The sequence below is a fragment of the Plecotus auritus genome (genome assembly GCF_963455305.1).
Source record: "Plecotus auritus genome assembly, chromosome: 12".
Taxonomy (NCBI): domain Eukaryota; kingdom Metazoa; phylum Chordata; class Mammalia; order Chiroptera; family Vespertilionidae; genus Plecotus; species Plecotus auritus.
Genome location: NC_137778.1, coordinates 13,650,663 through 13,663,041, shown reverse-complemented (window position 1 = coordinate 13,663,041; position 12,379 = coordinate 13,650,663). Strand labels below are relative to the sequence as shown.

The window sequence follows — 12,379 nt, the reverse complement described above, 5'->3', positions numbered from 1 at the left end:
ATGGTGCTGGGGATTTTACAACCAATTATCTTTTTAAAGTGACTGGTCACTCAAACTCTTGGGATTTCTGTGCCTACATTTGCAACATCAAACTGTTCCAAATGGATGTCGCCATAGAGCCATGGTCTTTGGGTTCCTTCTGACACACCAAGGCATCAGATCCCTCCCAGAACCATTAGACTGACCCTCCGTGATTTTCACTGGAGACGCACTTCCTCAATTAAATCTATAAATAGAAATTTTACTGCTTCGGAGAGAATATAAATCAGCTTATCAGGGCACTCTAGGGGCAACAAAGAGGGGGGAGGGGAGTGGGAGGAAGGCATTTATGTCATTCAATGAAATGGAAATGGGGGTGGGTGGGTGAATGGCTTGAGATGGAGGCTCTCCTTTGTGTTGGAATGACTGACAAGCAGCCTGAAGGTGTCTTCCTTCAAAGGAGAAATCAAATTGAGAACTGGCGAGAAGGAGAGTCACTCTACTGATGCTTCAAAATATTTCCACTTATTAAAATAAAAATATTTCAAGGCTGAACACAAATTCTAGCTCCCTGGGAGAGCGCTTGTATAGAGAGAAAGCATGCTGCCTGATCAGTAACTCCTCTCTTTGTCCACCAGCGTGGTGCTTTATGAAAATGCCTGTGTCAGCTTCCTACAGCTCTGCCTCGGTGAGTCACAAACAATGACACACACACACACACACACACACACACACACCCATCTCACAAAGCAGCAGGGTTCAGCGAGGGCTCATTCCTCCCTTACCCCTTTCTTCCCCGTATGTATTTTGTGCACTCAGCATTAAAATAGCATTTTGTCATAACTAGACCAATTAGTATCTACCCTGCTACAAAATAAAATAAACACCCTGTATAATGCTTAACAAGCCTCACCTTATTCTTCGTGCTGCTGCGCAAACTAACTTCTCTTTACTCCCCTCACAGCAGTCAGAAAGTATCATTCACTCATTCAACAAATATTTACTGCATGCTTACTCTGTGCCCGGCAATATGGTAAGTGTCAAGAATGCAGGTCTCTGGCCTCATGAGGTTTACGGTTCAGTAATGGAGCTAAGAATTAAACAGGTTATTCTATAAAAAATACTTCACTACACCTGTGGTAAGTATAGCAGAAGAGACATACAAGGTGCCCACACGAGTTATTAAATGAGACCTGATTGACTTAGGAGGGTCAGTGAAGGGGACCCATGTGAGGCATCGTTCAAATCTGGAGGATGAATATGGGTGGAGGAGAAGAAGAGAGAGCATCCTAGGAGATGGAAGAGCCTGCATGTGGGAGCTGAGGCTGGAGGGGTCAGGCATGTAAGTGAACAGGTGGAAGAACAGAGTGTTGAGGAGGAGGGGCGGAGAGGTAGCAAGGTCAAGATCAGGCAAGGCCTCATATAGGCCATCTTAAATATTGTGTAGTTGGTCCTAAGAAAACGAGATGCCACTGAGGATTTTAAGAAGGACAACAACATGGTTGGGATTTTATTGAGAAGCATCACTCAGCACAGTGAGGATAATGAATTGAAAAAGGGAAAAGTGGCCCTAACCGGTTTAGCTCAGTGGATAGAGTGTTGGCCTGAGGACTGAAGGGTCCCAGGTTCGATTCCCATCAAGGGCATGTACCTTGGTTACAGATTTCTCTCTCATCGATGTTTCTAATTCTCTATCCCTCTCCCTTCCTCTCTGTAAAAAAATCAATAAAATATATATATTTTTAAAAAGTATAAGAAAAAGGCAAAAGTGGAAGCAGGGAGACTAGTTAGACGCTACACGGGAGACCTGGTAAGAAATGAGAACAGTTGTATTAGGATGACTCAGTGGAAATGAAAACAAGCAAATAATAATAATAATAATAATAATATTTACTGAGGAGGCAGAATGTAAGTACACATAGGAAGAACTGGGATAGAGGCACAGAAAGGATACCTTGATGGTTTGGGACTTAAGTAACTAGACTGAGGATGTGCCATTTGTAGAAACAGAGCATGCTTGAGGGGAAGGAGCTGGATGGAATACTGAGAGATAAGGGCACATGAGTTCAGTGCTACACAGGCAGAGTCAGAGATATCTGTGAGATATTCGAGTGGAGAGAATTAGTAGCCAGTTGGATATATGAGGTACCACACATGGATGAAGATCATTCTAAATTATGGCAAACAAACACTCTACATTCTTTTAATTTTTTCTAGAAAAGGAATATCTTCTAGAACTTCGCTGCTCAAAATGGAAGTTGCTAGCCACATGGGGGCTGCTTAGATTTAAATTAATGAAAATAGATTTAAAAATTAGTTACTCAAGTGCTGAATGTGGCTAGTGACCGATGCGTTAGACCAGTGGTCGGCAAACTCATTAGTCAACAGAACCAAATATCAACAGTACAACGATTGAAATTTCTTTTGAGAGCCAAATTTTTTAAACTTAAACTTCTTCTAATGCCACTTCTTCAAAATAGACTCGCCCAGGCCGAGTATTTTGTGGAAGAGCCACACTCAAGGAAGAGCCGCATGTGGCTCGCGAGCCGCAGTTTGCCGACCGCTGCGTTAGACACTACAATGGACATTTCCATTATGGCAGGAAGTTCGATCAAACAGCCCTCCTAGAACCTAAGAGGGCTTGCTATTTACAGCTCAGCTCTGACCAGTCTCTGGGTGAGTGTTCAGCTGTCATTCTATCAACACCAAGAAATGGAAACCTATTGTACTGTGTGCCCCAGACAAAGCGCTGAGGTTGAAGAAGATATGGAAAAGAAGGACTGATAATCCCTGCTATTCAGATATATGTCTATCTATATTTAAAAGACAGACGCAGGATGAATGCCAGGGAAGAGTGTGTGAGGGGCGTGCGGAGTGAACTCGCATTGTAAAAACAGCGCCAGGTCAATTGGGGCGACTCCAGTCAGATGAAAGCAGGTGCCAAAGAGGCATTAAGTCTTTATTTAGTTTTTGACAAAAGAATAGGAAATGGATTCATGAAAAGAGAGGGCAAGAGGGCAACTCAAGGGAGGAAACAGTTTTTTCAAAAGGTGGTGGACCATTGGAAAGCCAGCCGTGTTTTTCTGAAGGAAACAGAATCTGTGCTGAACTGTGTAAGATACTGAGTCATGGAGGGAGAGTCTTTGGGAGACAAGTAGAAGCATTAATTGTGCATTGACTTAGCACTGAAGCTAACACAGACCCCGAGCTAACCATTGGGAATATAAATAGTAATGGGACCCTGACCTTATACTCAAGGAGGTTCCAGTCTAAACACCTACAATCAACTACCAGGCGGTCAGGATAAGACAGCTGAAAAAAAAATAGGCTTTACAAGGTATGTTCTTGCTCAACAAGCATGTAAACTAAACAGCATATCTGCAATATGCAAAGGCATATATCTTACCAAAGTACATATTCAGAACGTACTCTGCCCGTAGGTACCTGAACTGTGGATAGAAACTGGTAAACACAAGAGGGTCCTTGAGTGAGCTGTGATGGGACAGAGCGGACATTCGAGTGCTTCTCCTGTGAGCCTTCTCACTGACTTCATTCCTTTTTTAACCAAATTAACAAGCCACGGGCTGCATGGCACAGTTTGGGTTACTCTTCAGCATGTGAGATTTTTAAAATTTATTCATAACGTAAGCCATAGCTCAAAGACTACAGAGCACTGCTTAGCATTAAGTTCAAGGTTAATGTCCGCCCTCCTGTGAAGGAATGTGAGGCTGTGAGCACTGCTTAGCATTAAGTTCAAGGTTAATGTCCGCCCTCCTGTGAAGGAACGCGAGGCGGTGACCGGGCTTCAGCCTGGGCTGGAAGGAATTCTCTGGCTTTCACAGGTGGTGACTGGGTTTCAGGCTTCGAGGAAGACCGCTCAGATTTCAGGATGAAGATGGAAACCTCTATGATGCCACCTTTTATGGCTTCTCCTTTGTGTTGTATAGCCATGCCTTTCACTGAGATTTCATTTTCCATTAGAATTAACCAACATTTCCCTTCCGCTGATTGCTGGGTGATACTACTGAATAAAATATTTATCTTTAAACATGCATGAGCATATTTAAATTCCTTCAGCTGTGTTATTTTGCCATGTACTTTGTACCCATTTTTATTGGAATAACTGTCCACTTGTACTGTGGCTAGCTAAACAGAAAAACACTCGAATGGGTTCTATTTTGGTCGTGTTGGTTTTTTAAAAATGTATTTGCTTTACTTGCCTATACGCATGGAATTTAGCCACATTACTCACTGCCCACTGAATTTCTTGTGTTTTGTTGCCTACTGTGAACACTAATGACAGCATTTTTCTTCTTAGCTACTTTTTCTCAGGTTATCAGAATATTGCTGCATATGCAGACCGGATGATTTCCTACAAGCTTCTAATACATCCTCTACCACATTTCCATTCTGAAACATTCACTCACGGTTTAAAAACACTTAAAATGTGCAAAGCAAAGTGCTTCATTTATTTTCCAAATCATTTTCCCCTGGAGTTGGAATGTGTCCTTAGTTTTTTTATGCTGCCAGAACAGGAACTATCGAATTAGCAAAGAGTAAAACACCAGTACTGCTCAGTGCCGGTGAGGGCGTCCTCACGCACTGGTGGTAGGGATGTAACTCAGCACACTTCGGCAGCTAAGGAAGAGTTAAGCCAGTGGTTCCCAACCTTTTCTTGGCCACGCCCCACCTAAGCATCTCTAAAATCCTGATCCCCCCCCTCCCCCGTGACATATAATTCTTATTGTTCAAAAAGTGAACTCCATTCACTTGGAGGAAGCCTAAAAGGACATTAACTTGGTCTAAACAAGCTTCCAAAGAACATGGTATCCATGAAAGAGAACAATAATTGAACAAAAGGACAGCTGAAGTACTGAAGAAGAAATCACTAAGGAATTGTTAAAAAATAATAATAATATGGAGTGATATGAAAATATAGCAAATAAAGTTTTAAAACACATAATAGAGAACTGAAATGCATAAATATATCACAATATGTATTTATATATCGTATATGAGGCCCCTAGAACCATAAGAAATGCAAAATATTCACTGTTAATAACGCATTCTCAAATTGCCCCCTTAAAAATCAAATTGTCATCCTGTGGGGCATGTGCCCACGTTGGGAACCCCCGAGTTAAACAGTATGCGTGGCAAACCTTAAAGGTGAGAAAACCATTAATGTAGCAATTTCACATACAAGAATTCATCCTGGTTATGATATTCACCTCAATGCCATTGATAAGTGCAAAAAATTAGAATAATGTGATTATTAATAATAGAAGACTAAATAAATTATAGCACATTCAATGGTGAAATTTGGTGGAGACATTAAAAAGGGTTGTTAGAAATGGATTTGATGACATAGAAAGGTGGTCCTGATACAACCATATCTCTGGAATAATAGCATTTGTTTTAAATGTGTGTGTGTGTGTGTGTGTGTGTGTGTGTGTGTGTGTGTACACAGCAAATATTTGGAAGAATGGGGGATTCATAGTGTTTTCTGTAGAGCCGTTTTTTTCTCTTCTATTCTTGTCTATGTGTCCTAACATTATATAATAAACATGGATTGCTTTTATAGTTAAAACATTACGTTTTTTAAATAGCTACAATTAGACTCTTTTTAAATTGACCTGCCTCTGGGCACAGGGGCTTTGAACCCCTCTAGCGAGCATGGCTCATGAGGCCCTGAATCTGATGACCACCTTCCTCCCAAAAGCGGTCCCAGCTCGGCTGTCCCTGCCACGAGCCAGGCTCCTGCTCACCAGGCTGTCCTGGACGCACGGCGTCTCCACCAGCCTCCGGACTCCATTCTCCACGGTGACTCCCAGCCAGTTGAGTGCTGCCCAGCACCAGAGGTAGTCGTGCCCACCATGCCAGTAGCTCACAAATGCAAAAGTCATCGCCGTGGAAAACAGTGTCCCCAGCAGGCCGTGTTGAGACCCGCCCACTGGGATGTACACATACCTAGAGAAAGAAGAGGCTGTTAGGAGCCATGCAAAGGGCTGTGCCTGCAATACACCCGGTCCCCTGACCTGACTCTTCCATCACACGATGACACTCACCGTGAGCAGACCCTCCCCTATCCCAGGAGGCCACAGAGCGCTCCTCGAATTCTCCATCATGCAAGGAGTTGGCAAAAACATAGGTAGGCCTCAGCCCTGCGGGGCTTTAGGTTAAATGCACACACGGTCAAAGAGCTCTCGTTACCATAGCAAACAGCACTTACAAGAGGCCGGGTGAGGAGTAATGGACTGTATTCCTAAAAGGGATGTGTCCAACCTGGAAAGCCAACCACAGGACGGCAGCGAAGCTCTGGCTACTTGGGGACACCAACATTCAAGGCAGGCGTGTCCTTTCCAGCTCAGACTATTAAGTTTATGGTAAACCCGTTATTTAAGCACAATCGCTGAAATGGCAGGAGCCAGTGCAGAAGAGGGGTGCCAAGGCCGGTTCCTCAGCTTTCCAGGCAAGTTGCCCGGAGGCAGGAGTGAATTCGCAAGTGAGGAGAAGAGCTCTGTGCTCAGAGGCAGCCAAATTATCACCCCAAATGCACAGCCTTCCCGGGGTACGTTCTCTACTGCCGAGACAGCCGTCTGGCTGCACAGAAGCGGGTCCATGTTCTTCGATTTCCTTCTGGAGCTGGACAAGATGCACACCATGGGTTGGCAGGACCTGCAGAGCTAGGTACACCCCCTTTACAATCTGGCCTGTCTGTATATTAATTTTTGTGCCAAATTTCATTTTGAAAATTGTTTTTGAATAGGACAATTTTATAAGAAAGCCAAACTATAAAAATAAAAGCCATTCCTCAGTCAATAAAAAAAATATTTCAAAAGCCTGTATGATCGCAATGATTTAAAAATGTCCTCCTTTACTCTCAAATATGCTCCAGTTTAGATAATAAATGATATGATCAGCTTAGATAGCCCCCTTTTATGGGTGAGAAAACTGAGGCTGAGAAGCTAACTTGACCAAGGCAAACAGCCAGGAAGGAGCAGGGCCTCTGGGTTTATTTTGAAGACCCTCTATTTTACACCCCAGTCTGAAACAAACCAGAAACCATGGGAGAATGTAGCCATCTCAGAAATAAGTGAAGCAACGCAAATACTTTCTCCTATGCAAAATCAAGACCATCTTGACAATCAAATTAGCAAATATGTACCGAGCATTCACTACAGGTTCAGGGATCCTCCATCTGCTGTCATATATTTAGCTAGGCCTCCAGGGAAGTCCTGGCATTATGGGAAACACAGCGACATAAGATAATGTTCCTGTCAACAGGACAGGTGTAGCTGATGGTGAAACAATAGCAAACGCAGAAGCTAGGTGATATGACACAGGTAGACCAGACGGGTTTCAGAGCGCAGGGAAGGGGGTGAGTGTAGGCGAGTGGGGTAAGGAAAGCTGAACAGCAAAGGTCCCCACCTTGGCCAGGCCTACAGGATGAGTTTTGCTAGGCAAAAGGGAGAAGGGTGGGAGCCGCAGGATGGACTTGGAAAGGCTGGGCAATGAGCCAGGAAAGCCTGACAGCCCCAGGCACTGTGGTTTTAGTTGGTGTTCTGCTGCCCCCTAGAGGCTATTTGATTATTGGTCTACAGTTCTCAGCAAAGGACCACAGTTCTCAGCCTGGAGTGGACGTAACCGCTGCCCATCGCCACACTCCATCTGGCTGGACTTATGCAGTCAGTCTTATCTGCAAGGAGGCTGTATATGGGAAAAAAGAGGGGTGGTCAAACCAATTTAAAAAAATATGAGGAATGACTACTGTTTATAGAAACTGCAGGTAACTGTTTTATACAAGTTAATAGTAATACGAATACTCTTCTCACCTAACGTAACTGTTTCGTGGTGAGATTTTCATTCTGTCTCGCTATCCTTCAGGGAGCTGCCCCGGACATGTCAGAAAACCCCGGACAAAACAGAAACCTCCCGTCATCCGCACCAGTGGACCTTAATATTGGACCCAACTCCAAAGGAACGTGTTTTCAAGCTTGTGACGAGGAAGCATCTGCCCAGAATTACATGCTCAGCTATTTTAGGCATCTCTTGGCACGATGGCTGTGTGACTTTGCCTTCTAGCGGACAGCCAACAAGAATTCCTTTCATTGTGGAAATTCAGACATGGCAGGTCTCCAAGGACATGCGTCTGCTCGTTTTAAACCAGAGGAGGGTCTGGTCTCCAGGCTGGAAGATAAATACCCCTTCTTCACGCTTAGCTTCTGGAAGGCAGCAGGTGTGGCAGGAGGAGAGTAAACAGGTTATTTCCTTTTGACAAACTCCACCAGCCTTGTGTCAGCTCCGTGATTCATAATGACAGAAATGTCTCTCTTTGAGAAAAGCAGCGGTACGACCCCACTTCCTGAGATCCACTGCGCAGTGAAATTGATTTCCCAGTGGAAGAAAGCACCACTTTATCAACAAAGCACAAATGAAAGATGTCTCCATGTCAGTGATCGTGTGAGCTCGGGTGTGCCCAGGGCCCCCCTTCCCCCGCCCCACGCCCCCCACCCCACCCCGCCGGCCTGCTTCGCTGGTCACCGCCTGCAGAGATGCTGCTTGGGGAAGCTGGCACCAGCTGCAGCCACTTCTTCATTTCAAACCATCTCACAGAATCGGCGCGACACAGCAAACCCCCCACAGGAGAGTAACCTAGGTAAAATGTGGATGCTATTAATAACGTCTGCCCTTTACTGGATATCCGTGAGCCAGGTGCCTCATATATACCATTTCTAATCATTAAAACAACCTTGCAAGGAACCACTGGCCAGGAGAGGTGCAATCTGAACCTAGGGTGTTCTGGCTTCTGCACCCCCAGGCCTGTGTGCTATTAAGCCATTGATCTTGGAGGGACAGTTTCTTGGTGATGTTTTCCTCTTGTTTAACCAACTCTTCAAAGCAGTCTCCACAGAAGCATCCACTGGCATTTTATTAACTAAAGAAATGTCCTTTTAGGGAAGGAATCTTGCGCGGGAGAAAGACACTCATGACTTCAAAGGAGGGTAGGCCAACAAGCTCTGTTTTCAGAGGCCAGAGGTGTACGTTCTGTTTTTTAAACAAACTGGTCTCCTTCCGCCCCACGAGCAGGGCTTACACCTGCTGTCCCGACCGGGCTGGCGTCCTGCCGCTGTCTGACGGTGTGAGAAGTGGGCATGAGGAGCTGATGGTTGGTTGGATTGTTGCTGAGCAGGTGTATGTGAAGGGAGAAGATACCTATTTCCCTCATATCCACTACGGCAAACTCAGGAATATGCCTCACAGTTGGGGCAGGGGTGGTAAGAATCCATGTGGTGAGTACATTAATCTTAAAACCACATGTTCCCCTTCTCCAGGGCCTCCACTCCCTTTTCCCTGGTGTGCCAGCATCCTCAAGCTCTCTGCTGAGGACCAATCCCAGACCTCCCCAAGGTAAGAGCCCGGGGCACCTAAGATACTGGATGTCGCTGTCCCAGGGATTAAGTCCAGGTGGGGTTGCAGGTGCCCAGTCTGCAAGTACCTACTGCTTGGCAGGGCTGAGGCCAACACCGGCTGGCATCCTTCTCCAGCTCTTCCCAACCTTCCCGCCCTTATTTCCCAGGAGTTCTCCTATGAAATCTAAAGTCCTGAACAAATGGGGTTCTCACGCCTCCATCCTCTCTGATTTTCCAATTCCTATTCAGTCTACAAATTCAGTAGATTCTCCAGCTCCCCATGAAGCCTCTTTTGAACATTCCAACTCTCTATTGAACCCAGAGAACCTACTGTTAGTACCACTGATTGAACAGTTATTCGCCAAAAGATATCTTCTCTATTGTGGTTGTCATTTTAACTGAGTGTAAAATTCCTCAGGCAGTACTAGAAGTGTGTGTGTGTGTGTGTGTGTGTGTGTGTGTGTGTGTGTGTGTGTGTAAGAAGCTTGGAGATTTTAACACGCACATACTTTCTAATAATGAGCCAGCAGTGAGCTTGCATTCAGGAAAAAAAACACAATGCCATTATCATAACAATTAGTATTCCTATACCTTACATAAGCATTTGAAAGCACCAAGGCCTCTGACCTGCTTGCTCAGGGATGTTCGTTACTTAAAACCATCAGCCCTAAGTATGCCCCCATCAGAACCAGGTGGCTTAGTGCTCAGAGGTCCAAGGTATGGGTTCGACACCCACGTCAGCCTGTTGATTATGCTTAACCCAGAAGGCAGGCAGCTGTTCTCCAAACTTCTGATGTCGGCCATGAGGGGCCTGCAAAGGGCTTGCAGGTGGGTCAGGGGAAGCAGACCCACCACAATGGGCTTCGTCACCAACATTTCACCTTCACCCACCACAGCTCCTCCACTCGGGTTTCCCCTTATCTGTGGAGCACGAAAGTCACCTGGCCAAGTCCTGTCCTCGTGATGGGTGACTGCTGTGTGGGCAGGGCCCAGAGGAGGTGCTTACCCAGGTGTACCGGTTCAACCTCGACAAAGCAGGGTGTGAATGGCTCAGCCCAGGTGTTCTCATCATTAGAACAACAGCAGCCACAGAGCCCAAGACAAGAAGATTTGCATCTTGGCGACACATGAGTCTTCACAGAATTACCATCCTCACATTACAGACTGGGAAAGTACAACCACCCCCCATCCCCCACCACCACCACCAAACAGAAACGGGACAGACATCGCTCTAAGGCGCCAAACCTCAAAACTAGCTTCCAGTCACAAAGGGGGATGGGAAGGCCTGGGGGGAGGGGACACCAGGAAGGAGTGCCCACAACTGCCCTCCATGGGTTGCCAACCCACTTCTGCTTGAGAGTACACTGAAGCCTCGCCCTCCCCAGGGCTCCCAGGCCCATGTCTATTTTGGGTTATAAATAAACAGCCCATAAAACAGATTCTTTTTTTGGGGGGGCGGGGGGGTGCGTTCTGAGCAAGAGACAGCGCAGGCGTTTATTCTCTTTAGTGCTGTGGAACTGAGTCTAATCGCTAATAAAAAGGTCCTCGAAGCCTCCGTTTAATAACCACCCAGATTTCCTGGCTGCCTGCCTGTCTTCCCACCTGCCTCCCGAGAGAATGCAGCTAAAAGCATTTATAAGCTGCCCTCGGCCAGGTGGAAAGGGGCAGCGTATGGGGGGAGAAACCAAGATGGCGGCATAGGTAAACACCTAAACTGCTGCCTCGCACAACAATTTCAAAACTACAACTAAAAGACAGAACGGACACCATCCAGAACCCCAGGAAAGCTGGCTGAGTGAAAATTCTACAACTAGAAGGAAAGAGAAAAGCTCACAGAGAATTGGAGGTACGGCAAAGGGTCTTTGTGCGCGCAGAGAGGAAGGGCGGCTGAGAGCCTGGCTGACTTTCTCTGGCGGAAGGGGGAAGGAAGCCTCCGACCGCACTGAACCCCAGTTCTGACTGCACTGAACCCCAGTTCCGGGCGAACCCCTGGGGACCCACTCTTACGGGGGGAGTCTGGACTCTCGGGTGGAGACTCGAGCTGGGAAAGGCAGAAGTCTGAAGGCGCACGCGGGCCAGTGCGCACAAAGGCTGCGGAGGTTGCCACAGGCTTTCCCTAGTGGAAGGGAGTCAGAGGATCCTGACTGCACTGAGCCCCAGTTCTGACTGCACTGAACCCCAGTTCCAGGCGAGCCCCTGGGGACCCACGCTCTTGTGGGGGGAGTCTGGACTCTCGGGCGGAGACTCGGGAGCCGGGGAAGGCGGAGGACTGAAAGTGCGCACGCGCGCGTGCCAGTGCGCACAAAGGCTGCAGAGGTTGCCCCAGGCTTTCCCTAGTGGAAGGGAGTCAGAGGCTCCTGACGGCACTGAGCCCCAGTTCTGACTGCAGTGAACCCCAGTTCCAGGCGAGCCCCTGGGGACCCACGCTCTTGTGGGGGGAGTCTGGACTCTCAGGCGGAGACTCGAGCTGGGGAAGGCGGAGGACTGAAAGCGCACATGCGCGCAAGGGCAAGGCTGACAGGAAGCCAAGACTGAGACTCCACCCCATCCAAGCTGAGCACAGAGGCTATTGCAATTTGGCAGGTCTAATCCTATAAGGCTGTCTCCAGCACCAAACTTCTCCCAGCATAGACACAGCTGATCCTTACAGCCAACTGGCCCGGAGGTCAATTCTTCCCAGTGATACTAACAACAATAAAGACTTAATTACAACAAGGCTGTACACACAGTCCACAAAGGGGTGCACCAAGAGTGTCCACCTCAGGTTAACTGGGGAAGCAGACCCACTGGGCCATATTGGAAACCTAGCACAAATATCTACCTTACCAACTCAGGGAATCAGTGAAAATGCGGGGTCAAAGAATCAGCTGATTTCTCAACAGAAACTATGCAGGCCAGATGGGAGTGGCAAGAAATTTTCAATGTGATGAATAGCAAGAACCTACAACCAAGATTACTCTACCCAGCAAAGCTATCATTCAGAATTGAAG

At 46.7% G+C, this 12,379-nt stretch overlaps 1 protein-coding gene across 2 annotated transcripts in view; it reads right to left on the bottom strand.

The window, feature by feature from the left end:
- Nucleotides 1-12,379, bottom strand: part of HHAT (hedgehog acyltransferase) — a 221,125-nt gene that overhangs the window by 91,809 nt on the left and 116,937 nt on the right. For both annotated transcript variants that reach the window (XR_013959496.1, XM_080649230.1), the window contains exon 10: nucleotides 5,745-5,946. Coding sequence is in view for 1 of the 2 variants with exons in the window: in XM_080649230.1 (XP_080505356.1) it covers nucleotides 5,745-5,946 (202 nt within the window). In the remaining variant the exon portion in view is untranslated. The remainder of the gene's footprint in view (nucleotides 1-5,744; nucleotides 5,947-12,379) is intronic.